We start from the raw sequence: 23,247 nt of genomic DNA, 5'->3' as shown, positions 1-23,247 counted from the left end.
TATTAAGGGATGGTAAGCTCTCTTCACAGAGTAGGTAAACAAAACAGTTCCTTTTCTAGCTTGGGAACAAGGACAACTGATCCAAATTTCAGGTCCAAGAGCATAAACAGCGGTGGGCTGAAGAGAGAACAAGAAGGATGGAACTTCATAACCTAAAGCTATAATTGGACAATTAACTCCCGTATGCAAATGGACCAGGGCATATAAAAGTGTGAGACCTTGTGACCGGTCACCCATTTTGTGACCATTTTGGTTTATCTTGGGTGTAGTCCTGGCTGGGCTCTTGTGCTGCCCAAGGTGGATCCATTGGAGACTTTAATAAATACCTACTTTATTCTTTAGCTCTGTCTAGTCTCTGTTCTAGGACAGCCTTCACAAGGTATCAAAAAGATACAGTGACATAAGTTTAATTGGAATTTGATCATAGCTCTGGGCCTGTGAACACACTGAAATATCAGTGGACTGCAGTAAAAATTCAGGCTCTTTGCTCTTTGTGGCCATTATATGAATGCTTTCTGTGTATCTGCCTTGCACTGTTCATGCTTCCAGTTTATTCATCCATGCTTGTAAATCATATTTGTGAGTGGTGATTTCTTTATAATGAAGTATGTTTATTAGGTTTGTACCTGGCTAGTTTTCTCAAAATAACTGTAGAAATTTTATATTCCAGTTGACGTGTCACTTTCCACATGGTCAGTTTTAATGAAAAAATGCATCATTGTCAGTTTCCTTCGCTTCATGTTTTCTCATCCTTCGCTCAAAGGCAGCACACTTTTGAAGCATGAATATTGCAATTAAATAGCAAGGAGTTGGCTGAAGTAGGAATAGTATAAGAAGAGGAATTTTTAAAATCAAAGTAGCTCACTTGAATCAAAATGTTATCTAATGCAGATGAGCTGCATCTCAGTTTGGAACATGTGCCCCTTTTTAAAAAAATTACTTACTTGCAGTAGAGTGGGCTATCACAATCAAGAAGGTTTTATGCTATTAGTGCACAGGATGCCAACAGATGTTCCAAATTTTGTTTGTTAATTTAAGCATTTGCTTTGTTAGTTCATTCTCTATCTGAAAAGATGCAAAGCACTTTCACCTGGATGGTATCAGAAGATCTGCATCATTGTTATTTACCTTCAGAACCTGAAGATTTGTATTGCTAGTGAGCTAAGAGTAAAAAGTAATTTGGCTGCCAGCCTTGGAACTTAGAACAGTGACATTTTTAGCTATTAGTAACTAGATAAAATAGTCACTAAGCTGCCTTTACTACTACTTCAGCCATAGATGGTTGGCTAGAGACATGATTCCATTAGTCAAGGGACATTTTTCTAAATGGAATTTTTTTTTTCCAAAAAGAACAAGCAAATACCTGAAATGACATTATTTGATATGTATAATTTAATGGGCTATTAAATCCATTATCAGCGGTAAGGTGTTTGCATCCACATACATTTGACTTTCAAATTTCTGCTTTTTTCTTGAAAATACATTTGCCCTGACAGGTTATTTTTTCCTAATAACCATAAATGTTATTTCCATATCTGTTTGAAATCCTGTCAGAAGATAGTGGGCTTCAGTAGTCAAGGCAGTAACATTTTGTGTTTAACTGTGTCAGAATTCTCTATAAATGATTGACATAAATAATATTGTTTGTAGAGATTGCAGTTTTAAATCTTTTATGTGCTAATAAACAAAGTTATTTTCTTTCCAGTAATATGTCTGGTAGGCCTTGGTCTTGTGGTCTTTTTCTTCAGCTTCCTGCTGTCGATATTTCGCTCCAAATACCACGGCTACCCATACAGGTAATCTGTCTTTAAATTCTCATCCTATAGACTGTAATAGCTCTGTAGAAGTTTAAGAATTGCTTTCAGCTAAACAATCTTTAATCTTTACCACTGAAGTCAATGGAAGGTGGTAGAAGCAGGAAGAATGGTGATTAATTTAAACAACCCAAAAAGGACTGGAATGCAACTGTTAAAGCAGACCAGTTAAAAGGGTTTGAGCACAGATGTGTGACATATGCAGTGCCCCCCTGAAAAATGCAGAAAAAAAACCATGCTTTGGTTTGTAAGGCTTTATTAGATTTTTATTTTTGTATAACTAAGATGTACTTAAGACAGGGCAGAAAAAACAAAGCACTCTATGCTGCTAAAATTTGACTTCACTAAAAGTACCCTTTTCTTTTGTCAGCTGCACCATGCAGGAGAGAAAGGATTATAGTTTTTCTAAATTATACATACACCTGTCAGTTAAACAGCTACAATTTTTCTGACAAAGGAAAAAGTACATTTCTCTGATTAGGCCACATGATTAAAACAACAGCCAGTTTTGTATTTTTTGTTATATTCCACTAAAAAGGATTCAGCCTTGCAAAGCCAACTTAGATGTAACATTTCAGCTATAACCTTACAATTTTTCTGTTAGTTTTTGCTCTAAGACTTCAGAACTATTTTCATTTTTACAGAGGTTGGTCTCTTTATGCCATTTAATTGACATTTAGGTTGCTTCAGATTAGTTTTATTATTTAATAACACCATACTGAAGAAAAGGAAACTTTCTGTTGCAATATGTGCACAAGGTTTGCTCCTGCTTTTTAGTAATTTCTGCTAAGGAAAGAGGTCTGTAAAGGACTCAGTGGCATCATTCTGCAAAATTTCATCAGTATGAAATTAATAGCCATTTGGGATAGACTGTCCTGCTTCTCACCATCCTCTCTGGAGATTACTTCTAGCTTGACTGAGTTGGGGTGAAAGGCAGGATACAGTTTTCTTAAGTGTGAGGTTTTCTTACCTTCCATTAACTGTTTAAGTCTTAAACTTTAAAGAAGCAGGATTTATGAGCTTAATCTGCAGCTGAAAGCTCACTTGAGAAGCACTGCCAAAGAATGGCAACCCATGGTCTGAGCTCCCTTCTCCACTTAATAAACTTCTCATAACAAGTTTATTAAATGGAGAAGGCGATGGTGGTGGCGTGTTCCCTGCCATGCAGTTTATCAGTTACTAAAGAGAACCTGACAATTGTACTAGTTTCACTTTTAGTTCATATTAGGAATGTTCATATCACTTATAACATCATGCTTATATATCTGTGCCAGACCTTGCATTGCTTTTGTGAAAGTTGGCAACAGGGGATTTTGGCTGCTGCCTGATACCTAGGATGTCTGGTGCTGAGCAGCATTGTGAGCATTAGTGTGCTCTCTGAGTTTGCATGCCAACACCATACCATTGGTGTTAGTGCAAACTTAGTCACTGAATATATCTTGTAGTATCAGGTATTATAAACTTTGGGAATCTTAATTTAAATAATGTAGGGCTTTTCTCTCTTCTCTTGCTAGTCTGTTTGCTGTAAATGCTAGGTGGAGTAGAGTTTTAAATTTTATTCTCCCCACAATTAATCTAGAATTTATTGAAATACCAGATGTCTTTTAATGGGAGTGTCTAGCAGAAGTTGGAGGCCTATGTAGATTTCATACTTCTCTTTTATTATCCAAGCTAAGAATAAAGGAGAGCAAGATCTGGGGCTAGGGGGCAGAATTCTAATAAAAGCTTATTCATTTGATAGGGTGATACATGTCAAAAGTGTACCTGGTAGTATGCTAAAGCTGGTTAAAAAATAAATAAATCCGGGACAATGAAAAAGGATAATTCATCAAAATCCTGATAAAATAAAGTAGTGCCATATCATGTTGTTACTGTGAAAAAATTACTAGATCCATAAACCAAATTCTGTCTTAAGGAGCTAATTAGAGTCAATACCATAACTTATAAATCAAGTAAATTCATAAAGAAATGAACAGTGTTTATGCCTAAACTCATAGGAAACATTTAATAGCTGGGTAAGTGTGATGCAGTTTTCTTGGGGTTTTTCAAATACTGTTACTGCTTCTTCATGATTACTCAAGATCTTTTGGGCTTAGTTGGTCTGTCCTGGATGGTTCCAAGTCTTCCTGGTAATAAATTAATCATTCAATCTTAAATCCTCACTCAATCTTAAATCCTCACAATTGTCTAGTATTGGAAGCCATCACTACAGCTGATCCTTTTGCTCTGCTATTATCAAATTTCATTTACTCATTTAAAATGTAAATGTGTAATTTATTTATCAGGTCCTTTCCAGTGCTAAATCTTTCATGTTTCTGTTGGTCTCTTGGGTAGCTCTGACCCAATTTGCTGTTATTTTAAATAAACACTGTTGATTATTTGACACTTCAGTGGTCACAATGTGTCATCTTCTTCACAATCCCGCAGCATTTTTTAGAGAAGCCTCTATGTTTCTTGTGGATAGTTCTTAGGAATTTTAATGAATATGCAATACACTGAGGAGGACCAAGTATATAAACTCTTATTTTCTCTTTCCTCTTTTAATTTAGTATCTTGCATTTTAACTTCAGTCTTATGTGCTAAAATACATTAATCTTCTTGTCTGAATTCCTTAAGATCTTCCTAGAAGTTCCATTTCCATACCTCATCAATTGATCCCAATGCATATATCTTAAGATGTGAAATATGTCTATCCTTTTCCTTTCACTGGTTGTAGATTTCACCTTGAAACTCTCAGTCTTTATGTGATGAATTGTCCTCAGGCTAGTAAAGCTTTGCCTTTAACAATATTAACAACAATGCATACTAATGATCTGTCAGGGAAAAAGTGACATTATGTTGGCCTGCCTAAAAACACAGTTAAAGAAAACTGAAATTGCTTTAATGCTATATGCATGACCTCAAGCATCAACTTCCCTATCCTACTTAAAAAAGAAAAGAATTCAAATGTCCTAAATTGTTTCCATTCTCTGGCATTGAACAGCCAAGTCAGTTCTTTGTGAAATATCACACATTGGTAAGAAGTGAAACAATAACACAATCTGCTGTGCATCCTCCTTTCTGCAGTGACCTCCAGGTAGCGAAGATAACTCAAAACAGAGCTGGATAAACATAAAGTCACAGTCAAAAACTGGAAAAAAACATTATTTGTTTTTCTAATGGGGTCTTTTAAGGTGCTCTTTAGAGGGCATGTATATAGGAAGGCACAGTAATTTCGACAGACTTTTCGATCCACTTCAGACATTCCCAATTCTGATTTGATTCTTTCTTTCACAGGATTTTCTTCTTGAAGGCTAGGATTGGGCAAAAATTGTTTCTTTAATATGCTGGTAAAATACTCTTACACAGTATAGCATTGAAATGGGAAAGGTGATTCAAAGTGGGGGTCATCATGAAGGTTACTCACTAAGCAAATACAATCATGATAGATGAGCTCACATGCAGCAAATCTTTCTGCTAGACCCATTTTTGCCATGGCAGGAATTTTTCATGGCTGTATTAATCTACCTTTTTATGAGAACAAGATGAAATTTTTCATTTTGCTAAAACTTTCACTTTAATTGATATCATTAACTATTGAAAGATTATGTAATAATTTTATTTTATACTCTTGAGCATTTTCTCTTTATAATTCTTTCTGGATAAAACAAGTGTGTTAATATATCTTGGACAATGTTTTTAGGAAGCCTTCTCACCCTATTATTTAAAGTGAATAAATGATATGTTAAATATCAGATATACTCAGTGACTGAGCAATAAAATGTAATTATAACAATACAGAATTTCATCTGTCATCTCATACACATGGGAGTGACACAGAGACTGTTCTTCACTATATGCCAAAACCATGATCTCTAAGTTGACTTTGCAAGTCAGGAAAGAGCTTGGCTCTCTGGAAACCACACCTTAGGCAGTTTCAACCCAAAAAGCATACAGATTATGAAAAAGAATGAGAGAGCATGCTAAGAACAGAAGATATCAGTACATAAGCACAGTATTGTATTATTGGGAATTTTAAGCATGTAAATATTTGTTACACTGCTTCAAGAGGATGCAGAGAAAAGTTTCATCCACGCTTTACTGCTATTAAAAACATTTCTTGCTTTTTTCTTTTAGCTTTGGCTGCAACCTAACTGCCCTAGATTGCTTTTTCTGCTTTATTTTCTGAATGAAACTTCTAGCACAGTTTCATTACTCTTAACACTTTAAATTGTTCTTTCAAGCCTACATTTTATCATTAGTTGTTTTAATCTCAATTTAAATGAAATAAACACTTGAACATATTCTATGTTTTCATAATTTTTCATTAAGTAGATTTTGAATTTTTTTAGAACCTGCCTTGCAGTTGAATGTTTCATTATCCAATTATCCTTCATAGCCATTATATTTCAGAGTAATAAGAGTAATGTGAACTTTTTTTAGTTAAACCATAAAAAATAATCAGCCTTCTAAACTATGTATTGATGGAACAGAAAATACATATTCTTTATTGGCTAGCAGAGAAAATGAACTAAGCTGTGCAAAGCATGATAAATAAGAGATGCCTTATTTTCATCAAAAACCCATAAATGTTAAGTCAGACATAAAGTATTCATTTATTGCTTGGGGAAGGGCAGTCAATGCAACAGGACACACAAATTGTAAGATGCCCCAGAGCTTGAAAAATCCTCACATTCACTGTATACACATCTACCCCATGTTGTAATTAAATTAGTTCAGTAAAGAAATCCTATATAATATTGAAATTAAATGCAAGTGAATGAAATAGAATAGTTATTTCTTGGAAATATACTGGAAAAATATTAATACTTAGAAAAAATAGCATCTACAGACATATGAAATTAAATTTATTAATAAACATGAGCATACTACTAGCAGCTTTTTAGATATTGCATGCACAATTAAATTTATTACCCTTAAGTTTATGAATTGGCAAACCTACTTCTGATAAATACCAGGATTCAAAATTTGATCTATAGTGCCCAGCAAAACTGCCTACTTTCTTTAAAACAGCAGAAATCAAGATTATTTTAAAAGACAGGAAAACATATAATATACAGTTGTCAAAACAAAGCTTTTACATTTAGTATTTTCTATACTACTACTATTAATGTGGCTAAACAGTATGTTTTCAAGAAAAAAGCTGCCTGTGAAAATGGAAGACAACACAGTACAGTCTCCCTCTATTCATCTAAACCATATAACAGCATGCTGAATTCATGAAAAGCCACAAACCTCCATATTCTTCTCTGTGTGAAGTGTCAACATCAGTGCTGTTTTCTAATCCTTTAAAAATGGGAGATCTGAATGCTAGATGTCTGCATCAGTAGCAGGTTACTTACTGTGGCAGTTTGGATGCTCTTCTCCCAGAAGGACCTTGCTTCTGTGATTATCACTATTTAAAATGCCTCTTTTTGCTTGTATGCCTTTCCTATAAGTCTGACAGTCTGCCATTTACTTTTACCTATTTCTATCCATTCCCATCTAGTTTATGTCTTGAGGGGCACAGTTTGTCCAGGCTTTGCTGTTCTGCTGCACCCTCTTTTGCAGTGTGTTCTCTTCTGTCTGTCTGCAGATCTATCCCAACAGATATTGTCCAGTTTGTTACTCTTGATTTTTAGAAACTGCCTCCCCCCCATCTCCTCCTTTGTGGCTACTCTATGGTTTTTTCATGGGGTTTTGGCTTTTTGTATCTTCCATAGAGTCAAAGAATAGCTGGGGTTGAAGTGACTCCTAGAGATGAATCACTCTTCTAAAGTAGGTTCACTTATAGCAGTTTGAACAAGATCACTTCCAGGCAGGTTTTTTGACAGGAAGAGCCTCCACAACCTCTCTGGATAGCCTGTTCCACTGCTCTCTCACCCTTGAAATAAGAAAGTTTGTCCTCATACTCAGATGGAAATTGATGTGTTTCAGCTTTCTGCCTACACTTGTTTTAGATCTTTCAGTGTTTCTTTTGTCTATATTCTGTATCGTGTCTCTTAGCTGCTAAAGGTGCAGTTCCCTTATAGACAGAAAGTAAGGATCAATAGCTGTGGTAGAAGCATGTTGATCCAACTGCTGTATTTGTATTTCTTTGCTGTTACTGATTGAGTCTTTTACAGCTCTTAAGCCTATCAATGCTAGGCTTAAGAAACCTTCAGCCCTTCCCTCTCTTCTCTCCAAACTTTTTCACTACTATTAGTCCTCTCTCTTCTCCTCTCAGATCCTTTCCTGTACATGGCCTTACACATCTGTTCTAGACCTGGGTTATGTTTTCAGTCACATGTGCTCAGCATTCCCTTACTTCCCCCTTCAGCCCTCTGCAATTCTCTCCATGCAGTAGTCCTTGCTGGCTTTTCCCATCGTTAATCCCTTCACCCCCAGCACCAGACAGTCGCTGTCTGTTTTGCCTTGCTTTGTATGTCTTGCCTAATGAGCTTGTCAGCTTTTTGCAGCAGTGAACATCTTTATACTGATACAGTCTTTTAAGCTTGTGGCACTTGTATTTATGTTTTGTAATGATTAATTATTGCCATGAATGGAAAAACTGGTGAAATTACTACAGCATGTAGGCTAGTGCACACTGCATATCTAGGAGTTGAAAGACCTACCAGGCAAAGCTAGAGGCAGTACTTTCATTTAGCAGTTCCTAGCTTGTGTGTTTGTACAGTTAGTCCATAGTCTTGCACAAGTCTCTGTCTCTCTGGGTTCCCACTTCCCAGTCTATGGGATTTGGTAAAGTACTTAGAAAGGTGTGACACACAATATATTCTACATTTTAAAAATAAAAAGTTTCCTTCCAGATGTAAAGAAACAGCAATGTCATTGGAAACATCTTAATTTATTAAATATTAAGAATTTAAGAATCTGCAACCCTACAGAGCCTTGCCAATTGCTCTATACTCTCCCAACTCTGGGGCCACTTCAGCAGTAAAAGAAGATGGTTTGAAATAAACCTGAAACATCCCCTGAGAGAGATTTCTCACTTCAAGTAATAAGAACAGATGCAGAACTTGATTAAAGAGAACAGATGTTTGAAGAGCGTTTTTCTTTTTAATTTTTTTAAATAGGCAAATTTAAGTTTCAATCACTTATGTTTTATTTGATAACTTTCATGCTTGCTTAGTAATTACTAAATGGAATATAAAAACTTAAGAGATTATTACACAAATGTCAAATGACTTTTCAAATTAATGTTTTGAAGTCCTTATTTATTATTCTTTTCAAATTATTTTGGTACTATGTTTTATATGCATTTTTCAGCATTTAATCATGTTTTCTTTCTTTTCAGCTTCTTAATTAAATGAATTCAAGTGGGATTCACTTAGAGCTGCTTACCGTGAAGATAAGCTACAACTGCTATTTTCAGCTCACCAATGTTACATGTATTCAAGAATCTTTTGTTGGTTCATCTGTTTTTGTGATAATTTATATAGTATCGTGATAGAGAAATGAATGCAGTTTTATGCAATGAATGCATAATTTATAGAAACATATAGTAAATATCTCATTGGGAAGTGCTAAAATGCTATGAATATAGTGTGCTCAAGAATTTAAATAAATTTCAGTATAATGGGCTTCTGTTTAAGTCTTCCTTATTAACTGTACTACATGGATCCAAAGGGTATTGCTGAGATTTTTCACCCGAAGTTTGTTTTGAGATGTGTTTTTGAACTGAACAAAATAACATCAGTGCTTTAGCTACAATTAAGAGATACACCCTGGTGGAAACTATTATTTAATGACTACACCTTACCCTCACTTTGCTTTGTAACAGAGTATTTGTATAGAGTCTCTGATCAACTCTGACATGCTGAGCCATTAACATAAAATTCTATTCTACACATTTTCATCCTGTATTTCTTTTCCTGACTCAGCAGTGTGTTGAATACATACAAGTTCATCTTTCTCTTATTCCAAAGGATGAAATTCATAATGGAATTCATTGTGTTACAGCAGTCAGAACTCAGATCCTTTTAAGCTGAGTCTGTGGTGACAAAATGGGAGGGTGGGGAGCAACAATATTTTATAACCTAAAACATGCTTATTTTCTGAAGCAGCAACAGGAGGAAGGTATTACTCAATGATGCTTGTAACACAGTACAGGTGAGTCTACTGGAACTGGGCTTACAGAAGTAGCCAGTTTTGTGTGTCCACTGAGCTCTGTGAAAAGCCTGTACAGGAATTAGTAATGCCATTCAAATGCCATTTTTTAGCAGTTCACATATTATGTGAATTACTCATAAATCCTTGTATACACCTACATAGTATATTCTCAGTGGCTCAGGAAACAACAACCATCACAAGATACTTTACCTCAGTCCTACTTCTTTTCCTCCCTACTGGCAGTTTTCCAACTGGAACTTTTTCAAGTACCAATTCTCTGTCAGTAGCATTAGGAATTTCTTCATTCATAATATAAAAATGCATCTAAATATGAGGAGAAGATTGACTAGACTTTACAAAACTCATTTCATCTTATGTAATTACTATTTCTTCTCCAGAAATACTGGTATGTTAAGAACTGGGAAACATTTTTGGACAAGAAAAAAAAAAGAGGAAAGACAGCTTATATCTTACACAAAACCAGAGCAAGACCTACTTGTTACCCTAGTGAAAAAACTAGAAGGTTGTAGAACAATATTTAAATTATAAGCTGAGTAAAAACAAACTCAAAACACCTGGTTCACTGACTGATATGGACTGTGAAGGGGGTTGCAGCCTTTTCAGAGATGCTTCAGCTGTTATTCAGGAAGACAGATCAGCTTGCCCATGATTCCAGTTGAGTGGCATATGCCAGTGCAAGGAAGCCAGGACAGGATTTGCAAGACCTTTATGTCAGTGGTAGAGGCTTGAGAAAGGGATGGAAAAATTAAGTTGTATGGTATTCAACAACAGCCCTGGTATAACAAGCATTCAAAGCCCTGGTAGGATAATAAATAAATCACTAGGACAGTTATCAGGCTAATGACTTAAGGATGGCACAGCTAGATCTGCAGGTGACAGAGTGGGGCTGTATGAGAAAGATGACATAGAGTGTGACAGCACAGACATCTTACAGAAAAAACAAGAAGCAGAGCAGTAAGTCTCCATGGTTGGAAGTTGTATTCTAAAAAAAGAATTAGAATTGTGCTGCTTGATCAAGATGACAAGTGACTAGAAAGTGAAAGAAGAAAAACTGCAAGTTTCAGACAGGAAGTAATAGTGAGAGATCTTAAGACCTTGTGCTAATGAGACTAAATATTTCAGCTTATGATGAGGTAAAGCATTCCAGTGACACATGACTGCCTGCTGGAACAGCTAATAGATCTCACATAATATTCAAATCAAAAGCAGCAGCTTGAGTAATGCATGGGTGCTAACATACTATGTAAGAGTTATTAATGGGATAGCTACTCTGTAACAAGAACCACAGTACAGTACAGTATGTACACAGTGCAGTATGGTACATGTTGTAAAACAGGACAAAGTGAAATCTGAAATAATTTGGAGTATATTAGAAATAAAGGCAGCTAATAATGCAAACAAACCTACCCCCCCTCAAACAACAACAAACAATAAGCAAAAAGTGAGACACCTACAAACAGCCTGGTGGCTGTTTAATATTTCATTAGAAGCACAGATAAAATATGTGCCACAATTAAAAGAAATAAAAAACACAGCGGCACACAGGTCAGGTGTAAAAAACAACAGGTTCAAAAAAAATCATCTGAAAATGATGCTCATCATGGTAGCACAGGCTTCTTAAAATACACCCAAGGCAGGGAACTAGTCAGAGTTGATGACAAAGGTGTAAGAAGGAGCACACATTGATAAGGACTGTGACAGAGAAGCCAAATTCTCTGCAGCAGCTAGGCCAGAAGATTTAGGTGAACATGGTCTGGCACACTATGTATGATTGTTTTAAATAGATAAGCTAGGTGCTGGTAAGATCTTGGGACCAAATGGCATTTATCAAAGAGCTCTGAAAGAAATCAAATATGAGATTGCAGAACTGCTGAGCAAGGTGCCTTTACCTATCCTTACAGATTGCCTCTGTGTCAGAGGCCTGAGAGATGGCCAGCACAGCTGTCACCTACAAAAAGGAGAGTCTAGAGGGAAAGCTAAGCTACAGACCAGTGAACAATTTCCAGTCCTGATGGGATGGTCTAGCTGGCAATAAAGAATAAGGTTACTGAGAGCAAGGATAAACATAGTCATCTGAAAAAGGTGTAGGACTTGTATAAAGGAGAATTTAGGTTCACAAAGCTTGTAGATGGCTAAAATAGTGTCTGAAAAGCACAAGGATAAAAATCCCTTGGTAAGGATTTATTAAAGAACCTAATATAGAATTGGAAGAGATGTCTTTCTTGAAAACCCAATTAAGACACCAAGAGAAGGATAGGGCTTAATGGGCACTAAAGTCAGAAATACATCCTTCCTGAAAACTAGTGCTGGGACCACTGGAATACATCTTCATCAGTGATGTGTAGAAAATGCATGGGCAGTGCAACCTGTGTTACAGATAAGCTCACAGTACTGTGCTGAGGGAGAAAAGTCCACCAAAACTTTGATGGGTAAGACTGGGGTGTTTTGATGGGTAAAAACTTGGGAATACATCTAGAGAAAAATAAATACCTTGTTCAGCTAACACTCAGGAAAAAGATAAGTGAATGAATTTTAGCAGAGTTGTCAGTGTGCGCTGACAGCCAAAGAGGAGATGTTTTGTGTCATCAGTAGAGGGGTTTGGGTAACAAGAGGGGACAACATTACAACTACACAAAATCTTTGTGGATTCCTGTTGAGTTCTGTATGTAGTTCTGATCCACACATTCCAAAGACTGAGCAGTTCAAGATACAAGTGGAGATAAGCAAGCAGTGTCTCTTAAAAGAGCTCAGATTCTAAATAAGCAGGAGTATGGTACTAAAAAACCTAAAGACACTTTTCACTAGTTCATGTTTGCAGGAGTGGACACCTAAAAACCTTTAATAAAAGAAATCCCTACTTGAGGATGAAAGTATAAGAGATTCATAGAAGCAAAACCCTGCAAAAGAAAATGTAAAAAAAAAATTTAAAAAATCACTATACTTTTTTCAATTAAATTTAACTCCAGATACTCTTCAGAAAACCCAAATAAATCTCTCTCCACAGTGATGTTAAGTGGCATTAACAAGGTTCAGTGTCCTGTTAAGGACCTAGAAATGACCTCCACATGATTGCAGGTTTCTCATCAGGCAGAGTCACACACGAATTCAGGACCTCATTGTTAAATAATTTAAGCTATCCTTTTTGAGCAAGTTAGAAACTCTGGGAGTTATTTTTCCAATTCTTTGTAACACATGAACAATTGAGTATTGTCTTGCTGTCTATGTTTGGTAGTACTGAATAACTACATTCAAGAGAAAAATGTAATATAGATGTATTCTCTAGTGTTAGCTGAAGATTTTTTACTCTTACTGAGGTTTTTTACTCACCTATATTTCTGTCCTAGAGAATTTTGACTCCCATATCTTTCATTTCCCGATGCACACACACACACATACAAAAGAATGCCTCATTAGGAGTCCTTAATGAAAAGACTTCCTGTTGGAAGTCTCAAATCCAAGAGCAGACATTCCCCTATGCTCAGTCCATGTATGAACAGGAATCCTGTGTTTTTCTCTGAACTATGGATACATGCTACACACACTAAGAGCTATACAGTTTCAGAGCTTGTTGTCTGTCATGTGGCAAACTGAATCCCCATCATCCATAAAGATAGGTCAAGCAACTCAAGTCTTAAGTTTCTTTGACATTGTCATATGGAGACAGAGGAACAGAATTTTATGGAGTTGTTTTTAATTTTATGTTACCTATGCTAAAAATGTAAATTCGATGTCCTCCATTTACCCCAGTTAGCTATACCACTATGCACCAGATAGACGACATGAATAAGCAACCCCAAATTTATTTCTTTTTGCAACACAATAAATGTATGATGCCCAAAGAAGCATCGATCTGTATTTTCCAGGGATGTTTTACTCTGCATTAACACAGGTCTGTATATTTTCAGATTAGTAGCTTTCATAACATTAGTCAGTGCTGGTCCCTCTAGAAGTACTTGAATGAAATAGGGAATATTTTTCTGGTTTGTATTTAGCCTTTCTGCCTTGCATTTTAAAAATGCATCACAAGTATACAGAGTAATGAAGAAGCCTTAGAAGTTCCAAAGTTGGAAAGCTTTGTTTTATCTTCTAATAGTTACATTTTTGCTCCAGGAGTCTTACTCTAGAGAGAAAAAAAGCCCGAAGGTAAGTCATTACCAAGCAGTGCTTCAGGCAAAAACAGTGCAAAATAAGAGTTTATCTAGGCTGTAGAGCATGCTCTACCATAAGTATTTGTTTCCCCTCCAGTAGCACTTGGTGCAGGAGTTTCATTCTTTGGTTTTAAGAATAAAGAACAGGAAGCTTTACATTGTGTTTAAGAAGCTGATTGAGTCCTGTTTTGTAATAGTATGTAATTTCATTAGAAATGGAGTCATTTAGCAGAATGAAGGTTAACATTCTGCTAAATTATTCAATTGCTAATGAAAATATTTAGTTTTAAATTCTTTATCTAATTATTTAGCTAAATAAATAAATTTATTTATCTGAAAATATTTTCATTGGTCAAAGCTAGTGGAAGTTATTGTTAGTATTAGAAGAAGGTTGCAGCCAGTTTTTGCCCTCAAGAGGGCTATCTACCATCAGCACATCTAATAAATCTCAATTCTGACTTAGGATGTGGCCATCTATCTGTGCCAATAAAAAGTCTTTCACTAGTCAAGGCATTTGAAACTAGGAATAATCATACCTGGTGCTGAACAACCTTTATCCCTTCCTTTTCTAGAATTTCTCACTCTCCTCAGCTGTGTTTAAATAACTCTTTCCTCCACCTCCATCTCGGATAAAGCCAAGGCGGGTGGATGGCCCAACTATTATAGCACTCAAAATCCTCATCAGATAATTGCTGTTCAGATGCCCTGTTTTCTCCAGGCTTTTGAATCTTTATCTCACCACTTCTAAGCTCAACTGGGTTGTTCTGTGACTTCTCAGAGAATTCCACTAACTCAGAGGGGGCCAGCCCCAGGCCAAAGCTCCCTCTCCTCCTACACACATATCCCATGACTGCCTGACCCAAGCAACCTCTTTTCCTTACCAGCTTCCCTGCTGGTCTCCTTCTAAGGGGATGCTCTCAGAAGAGGTCTGGGCTGGCCCAATTCCCCTGCACTTTGAAGCAGGATGATCTTTCCTTACCACAGCTTGCATATTGTAAAACTCCAAGAGGAAACAAAGCTAAAAATCAGCCTCTGCTGTACAGAGATGTCAGTCCAGAGACCTTCCTGCAGTTACCAGTCCATTTGTTTCTAGAGGACAGGCTTAAAGCACAACAAAATAACAGATACAGCTTGGCAAAAATAAAAGTTTTCAAACAGTATTTTTCATGCAGACATGCAATTACTTGCAACTAAAATGTCCAATTAACATACAATGCAACAAAAACTCAAATACAGAGAATATGTAGGAAGAGCAGAGTAAGCATTTCTCCAGCACTTCTCATTCAGGAAGAGCAGGACATAGTCACAGTTCATTGCTTTATAATGCTGCCTCTGTCCTGAAGCCACTGGAGGTTCATTTCAAGCTTACCCTCACAGCTCAGTTATTTAAAAATTTTTATAACTTCGGGAATTTTAATGAGCATTTTAAATGCCTCAAGTTAAGACATTACTGATAGTAATGGTACAACTTCATCCTATATCCCTTCTGTAATCCCATCTGTCAAAACATTAGCCCAGCCCTCCCACAAGAGCTATCTTACTGGAATTTCCTTAAAGGAAGATTTCCTGCTGGGCCTGTAGCTTCTTCCCCAGACTGGTTTCACAAAAAAAAAAAAAAAAAAAAAAAAAAAAAAAAAAGGTAAAACAGTGTCTAAACCACAGGCACACACATTACAGAAAATCTGAAGACTGCATTTTAGTTCACAGAATCAAAATAGTGAAAGCATTCATGCCAGTGCATTATGACAGTGAAAATAGCCACTATAATGTATAATTAAGGCAGACATGTAACAATAAAAAATCTAGCCCCCACAGATCTGGAAACAGGGTTTTTTCATGCTTTGAACTGTTGCCAGGTGAGGCAATTCTTAAGAGGGTCAAGAAAATTAGTCTTAAATGGCTACGTAGCTAAATATCAAAATATCATAAGGTCCTAAGAGCTCTGTCCCCACAGAGACTCCTGCTAGGAGAAATGTGAATATAATATTCCTACAAGTACCCTACACCTTTTTTACTATGTATTCAGGGACATTTTGAATGCCTCTAGAGACTCTGTTTATTATAAAATTTAGTTTCACGAGAAACTGAAAAAACCCATTTTGATCACTATGAGCTCTTCAAAGAAGTTCATAGTATTACAAGGCATAGCACAATAAGCCAAGGAGTCCACTATCCCATAATAAACCTCTCTGCCCTTAAAATCCCCTAATCTAATGATCTTTCTTTCAGCCTTTCTTTCTTGCTAAATCTTAGGTACATTAAAAAGCCCTCCAAATTTCCTGTTCCTTCAAGAGACTCTCTACTGCTAGTAGTGCACAAGCATTATCACTTTTCTTTCTGAAGTGGCTTGGTACTTTCAAGTGTCATTCACATTGAGAGATACCTTAAGAAGTGCATTAAGAGACTTTGTTTTCACTTGCTTGTGCTTTCTGGGTCACACTTCCTTTAAACACCTCTTCTGTCTGATTCATTTCAGGAAAACATTAACATTTAATGTCATTACAGGCTTAAGTAGATATTTATCATCCTCCTGAGGAAAGGAATTTCCTTTTTGCTGGCTGCAATTTTTGTGACACTAATATAAATCAACACTGAAAGGTGCTCTAGTGTGTCATGCATTAATAAAGACAAAAAACTGGGCAAGATAATAGAGATAAATGAAGATGTATAACAAAATGGCTTGAAACAGACTAGCTTTCAGCTCAATTTCCAGGTGGGGCAAAGCAAGCAGCAGTACTCCCAGGAATGTCAGAAGTCTAAAAGCAAGAGTACTGCTCAATATTTAGATTTATAATATTGTTATGTCAGTGGATTTAGCAGTAAATTACAGATACAAAATGTACTCTTAATACACACCAGCTCTCAATTATCACATGCTAGCTGCAATTAAATAACAAGTTTCCTGGAATCTACTTGCCATACTTCCCAAACCAATGTTTGCATTATGAAGAAATAATGGAATTAGGTTTCATTCTCCCCATAAATATTACTTGCATTCAGATATTCTGAATTCAGTTTAAATAAATCCTTTATTTAAACTTTACAGGTTAGTTGCAGTCAACAGTATCAGGTATTCAGGTAAGTACCTGATAAGTCTACTCCTAAATAACATAAATAAACAAGAGAACTGTTCTGTGTGTGTGTATGTATGATGTAAGGAACTCCTGGCATTCAGTTCTCAGTACTAAAATATGCACAAAGAACCCAACTGCACTATTTTTACAAGGCAGAACATAAAATTAAGTTTTTACATAGTACTGATGATAGGAAATGTCTGGGAGGAGCTCATTCAGCAGAAATTCTCTACAGAGAGGATGCTGTGTGTGATTTGAGTTTATCAGAACAACCGAAGGAGTAATTTGGCTTGTGGATCTGACATGCAGCCTTCTATGTAATTAGGATTACAGCTTTATGAGATACAAAATAATGAATAATCCTGGCTTATAAAAGCAACAATTACATTTTACATTAAGCTTTTCTTATGTAAAGTAGTTGTCTTCCTACTTAGGAATAATTGATTGGTTTCCAATTTGCTTAGTTTAGGAGACTGCTGGGCTGAGTTCTTCATGCATGCTACCAGCAGGCGCACATTTGTGCTAATTATCAGTATCATCTTCAAAGTCCTGATAAAAAGTGTCATGGCAAGAACAAGAGTATTTAGTGCTTCTGATAAAAAAATTAAATCAAGCTTACAAGTCTCATAATAGAAAGCAACTTTGTATTTACAAGTTACATCTCCTATACTTTCCATTGCAGTTTCTAGTTTCAACACAGGACTATAATAGGAACAGAGATCCGGGAACATGAAATATAAAAACATGGAAAATTTCCAATTATAAACATAAGTTATGAATTTCCAGTATTTGCAAGCAGATGTGAACTCCAGAAGATGGTAAAGGTAACTGGAATGCAAACAAATGCAGCAGATCAAAACAAAAATAGAAAAACCGCAATGCATCTCTATACTGATTTTCCCCTCCAGCTGGGTGTAGTTGCATGTCTCAGGTGTTGTGATGGAAGGCACAGGCTGCTTTGCCCCCAGCCAGACACAAGGCCATGAATGAAGGATGTGGCTCACTCTCCAAGGGTGCTGCACCTCCTGTGCTGGCACAGCGTCAGGCAGCAGGCTGAGGAGAGGCAAAGGCAGCCAAGTACCTACAGCACAGACTGACATTCAAGGCACTCTTAAGAAGCAGAAGGGAGAAGATGCATACCTAAATCCCAGATATGTTAGAGCTCATCCTGTACAAGGAGAACACAGATAATTTTGTGGGGTCTAAGAAAATCATCCATTGAGCAAGGATACAGTGAGAAAGATAACTCTTGGTTAAATGGCTCATGTGTTGGTCCATTTTCATCACAGCTCCACATAGAGTACCTTCGTAAAACTCTGCCTTTAAAAACTGCATGGCCTTTGTCATCCTAACTTCAAGGAGAGTATAGAAACAACTCAATTTCAGCTGTCTCTGATCAAGAAAATCAGGAATCTCAGATAGATGCAGCATTTGAAATGGCTTCACATATCCCATACAGCAATTGTGACAAGGAGACTTGTTCTTTGTCTTTTTGGTTCCCAGCGTAACACAAAAAAGTCTGAGTCAACAGGATATGCAAAGGAGCGCTTTGATAAAGTTATAACAAACATTTACATGAATGTTCATCTACCAACAATTTTCAGAAAGCAATGTACCAGTGCCATCCCACCACTGGGCTGAAGCCCCTCAGCTGTGCCTGGGACAGCCTCTGCTCTCCAGAAGAACCTGTCCAACAGTGAGGACAGCTTCTGTCACCCAGCACTATTGCTCACAGAATCCATACCACCCACCTCTCTTAGGCTTCCTTGCTCTCTGCAAAGCTTTGGGTGCCTCCTCCTGCTCTTCTATTCCCAGCAGCTGAGCCCATTTCCTTCAGCTGTACTTCATTCATGAGGTTACCCCTTGCCCCAGCATGTTTGTAAACCCTGGCAGTGCAAGTATAGGTGTTCACTGTAACCCTAACAAAAGCTGAGCTCGTTACATGTGTGAGTGTGGCTACCTTTTAGAGTAGCTAAATTAAAATTAGCAGTGGCTATTTTAATTTGAAAGTACTTTCCCTAAAATACGTATATTCATTAATATACTATTGTATAGTTAGATCTATTATCTTCCTAATTATACTAATTATATTATATTAATTAATATGCTTCTTTTTTTTATGGTTATATTTTGTTCAAAGTAGAGAACAGTTCCAGAATTCAAAACACAGAAGTTTTGAAACTATCAATATGAACATAATAATGGAAGATACTGCTTGCACTTCTTTTTTCCCTTTTTGATTGACATCATTGCACTTACTAATAAATCTGAGCTATTGCCAGAATCTCCTGCAAAGGATGCATTCATTAAATTTTAAAGCTCGGGTGTGCAGTGAGTGACTGCCTGTGAATTGAAAACTCTGTTCTAGTGAGATTCAAAGCTGAATACAAGCTCAAAGGAAAATTGCTTCTCTTGTCAAATCCTTCTTAAAACTTTGAGCAGATTTCCACAAAATCATCTTCAAATTCACTTGCTTCCTAAACTAGTAATGCTTATTTGTAGTGTGGCCAAGATTATTTTGTATTTATTGTTGAAGCCGGGCACTACTTCCAGGTTGGTTGTCAATAAGTGGATACCTTTATCTGAGACAGTCCTGGAAGGGATGTTTGTATGACTTGAAAAACAACCAAACAGATAATCTGCAGGACTCCAGCTACAAAGACGAGGCTCCTATTTCTCAGGCTCTGGCTACAAGTGTATGGTCAGATAACACTTTTCACACGCTTTTTCAGAAAGTATCATGCCAAGTACTTTAGCATAAATGTATTGGGCTTTTTCCTTCTTTGATCTAGCTGCCTTTGATCTAACAGCTAGTGTTTAATTAAGACTAATCTGCTAACGAAGAGGAAAAAAATTACAAAGGAGAAAATTAATGGCCATGCCGTCACACATAGGTTACCCTCTCACAAGGTCTGCAGCGTTTTCAGTGTGAATCCTTTTGATGGACTTACTGCCTGCCATTACTACTCTTGTCCAATGTCACAGGGGTACAGTCCATCAAAGTAACTGTTCATGAAGTATGTTGTACTGGTGCAAGCTGCCAGGATGAGAGATGTAGTTACACTATTGAGCAGTACTGTGCCTGAATCCATTTCCTTCTTTTCCCTTTATGCTAATAGGGAAAATGATTAAGAGAAAATGCTGCCAACTTTAAAGAACATTACTTGCAGCTCCAAATGTTAAACCCCTGCATCTTTTTTCTAATTGCAATGAAATTAAAAACTTGTGAGAATAAAAATAAAATTATAAATAAAGAAAAATAATGCAAGTTCATTTTTCTGAGAGGTGTGAAGCTGTCAGTGACATCCTGTAGTTGTATTGCTCTTGGCAGAACCACACAGGTGGATATCCTCTAACTCCTGTCAAAGCCCTTGATGAGCCCCTGCAGAGATTTAGCACAAATCTGGATAGCCACTCCACTAGGCATCCACTCCCTTTCCCCATCAGTGCTTCCTGGCCTGCACCAGGCATAGACACCATTATCTGGACCCATCTCAGGGATCAAAGAGCAGCCACCCCACCAGGCCCAGCTGAAACATGGGGATATCAGGGAAAGAGGGGGCACATCACCACTGAGGGTACCTGGAGCACACCCTTTTTTGCACACCACTGTCACATCTCCTCTGGAGGGCTTCTGGAGGAGTGACCATGTCTTCCCCCATCTCTCCCTTTCTTACCTGAAGTGTTTTCTGCCTCTGGAGACAACTCCAAGTGGGTCTACTCAGAATGGGGGAGCTTGCTCTCAGAAAGCATAGTAAATTCTCTATGGAGCAGCTCACTAAACTCCAAACATTTCATCTTAATGAAATAAACAATTAAATAATACTAAAAACCTTGCTGCATTTCCTGTATTGAATCCTACAAAATTTGTTGATTCTTGAGGAAAGGTAGGCCCTGAAGTTGTTTAAAGGAATGAAAGATTTTAGCTCTTTCTGTGAACATCAAGAAAATAAGTGAAAATTAGCAGCACATATCCTAGAGAAATGTGCAAGCCACAGTTGTGGTTTGCCCATTTAACTGGTAAGATGTAATATGGCCAAGGAAAATAGGTTTTAGATGCCAAAATCTGAGCCTACTTGGAACTATTGATCAGTTCAATCAATAAAATAAAGCAGAAAATATAATAGAGTAAAACAGATAGAATAGATAGAATAGAATAGAATAATAGAATAGAATAAGAGAATTGAAAAGACAACAAAGTGAAATGAAGTGAAATAAAATAAACAAGTTAAAATAAATCAATAAAATGGAACCCCCTCCATATTAATTGTCATTAACTGCTGGAGTCTAATCAATATCTTAGAATTGTATCAAATCTACAGAATTCAGTGGAAGTGTCATTGAACTGTGTCTAATAAGCTGTAATGATTGATAAAATTATCCACCAGTTGCAATTACACATAAATATTTTATGGAAAACATCACAGTTGCAAAATATGACTGCTAGACAGAATTACAGTTTATGAACATATTTCAAGGAAATTAAGTGTAAATTGTAAATAGATTTTGATTATTTATGTGTTTTTAATGTTTCCTTAAATGGTTGTTGATAACTTTTTCTGCTTAGTTAAGCTACACATTTATAAAATGTATATTACTGTTGGGAATAATCTTCCATCTTCCATTCTCTGTGTTAACTTTGAGGGAAATTGCTGATCATTTCATAAAGAATTTTGAAGAGTTTAAAGGTTCATAAAATCTGATTATAAAAATCTCTTCACATGCTGATAGCATGTGGAATAGCGTATGTGTTTGTTGTCTTATCAATATGTTTGTAAAGTAATAATCTGCATAATTGTTTGGTAGAGATTGATGTGGTAGAACTCTGTTGCCTTTAGACCTTTCCCCCTCTGATCACTGTTTGCACAGCACCAACTTCTCTACTTTGCCTTGATAAGTGTTGTTTCCCAAATAATACAATGAAACATCATTGACTACAGATTTCCTCCCCCACACAAAATGGTTTGTTTCACATTTATTTTTACCTGTTACTATTGTGGTTGCACTCAGTCAGGATTGTTGATATGCAGTGTCTAAGTGCATGCAGCTGCTGGGGAAACAGATGCAATGTTCTACCTTTTTCCTCAGAGTGCCACAAAAATCAGTACATGAGGTGTGTGAGCAAATTTTGATGTATTTGAAAATATTTATAACTAGGTGTTTGCAATAAACTTCCAGGGATCTGGAATTTGCCCTCCTGATTGCTCTGAAAAGATAAAAATACAATGAGCCTCAACTACATTCTGCCAGTCATTTCACCCTTTGAACCTTTTTAGGTAAATACAAACTTTGCAGATGTTTATTTTCTAAGCATGTAAATATTCTGACTGAACAAACTGCATCTGCTTTGCTTTGTCTGCATCCCATGAAATCATTACATTGTCTTATTAAACTCTGCCAGGTTCTGAATGTCTCTGTGCTTGCTTACAGACAATGTCTACATGCATCACTTGTAAGGGACCTTGGGAATTTACTCACAAAAGAGCATTTGGCCCTTTCTTTACCATAACTCCACAATTTTTGTGTTTTGTCAATCACTGATGTTATCAGAATTGCATCTGTCAATGCCTCAAGAGGAGAAATCAGTTCTAATGTTTCCACTGATCCATGGAGGGACAGTAAAGCAATGGGGGAAAAGCTATGAATGTACTTGAAGAATAAAGATAAATTTCTCTTCTGATGATGTTGTGAGATGTTTTGCTCCTGACTGCATCTGCCTCTTAATTTGCATTCTTTTTATTCTGTAAAGAGAATGGAGCTGCAATTCATAACTACCTTTATTTCCTTCTCATCAAATTCCTTGGGATTTGCCCATCAAAGAAAAATGTTTAATTACATTGTCAGGATTCATTTAATTGCCTTTTGACTTGAAATTCATTTCCTAGCATGAAAAACTTTTTAAAAATCATAGGTCCCTTAGGAAAATTATTTGAATTCCTTTAACAATGACACTGATATTTTACACACTAAAAAGAGGCAACAAATCTGACTTTGTAAGCACTTGGCACAAAATCGATGCAAACAATAATATGAGCAAATATTTATAGAATCTGAAAAGGAAGTAAATGTTGCATAAACAAGAGAAGAAAAAAGGCCTTGAGT

At 36.5% G+C, this 23,247-nt stretch overlaps 1 protein-coding gene across 1 annotated transcript in view; it reads left to right on the top strand.

Moving 5' to 3' along the window:
- Positions 1 to 9,373, top strand: part of TUSC3 (tumor suppressor candidate 3) — a 109,608-nt gene extending 100,235 nt beyond the window's left edge. Inside the window, exons 9-10 of the mRNA XM_054632960.2 lie at positions 1,706 to 1,796; positions 9,088 to 9,373. Of these exons, the coding sequence (XP_054488935.1) occupies positions 1,706 to 1,796; positions 9,088 to 9,103 (107 nt within the window). The 3' untranslated portion in view covers positions 9,104 to 9,373. The remainder of the gene's footprint in view (positions 1 to 1,705; positions 1,797 to 9,087) is intronic.
- The last annotated feature ends 13,874 nt before the right edge of the window (positions 9,374 to 23,247 follow it).

The sequence above is a fragment of the Agelaius phoeniceus genome, chromosome 4, assembly GCF_051311805.1.
Source record: "Agelaius phoeniceus isolate bAgePho1 chromosome 4, bAgePho1.hap1, whole genome shotgun sequence".
Lineage (NCBI taxonomy): Eukaryota > Metazoa > Chordata > Aves > Passeriformes > Icteridae > Agelaius > Agelaius phoeniceus.
Note: the sequence above shows the minus strand (reverse complement) of the source record. Positions and strands in the feature narration are given on the sequence as shown.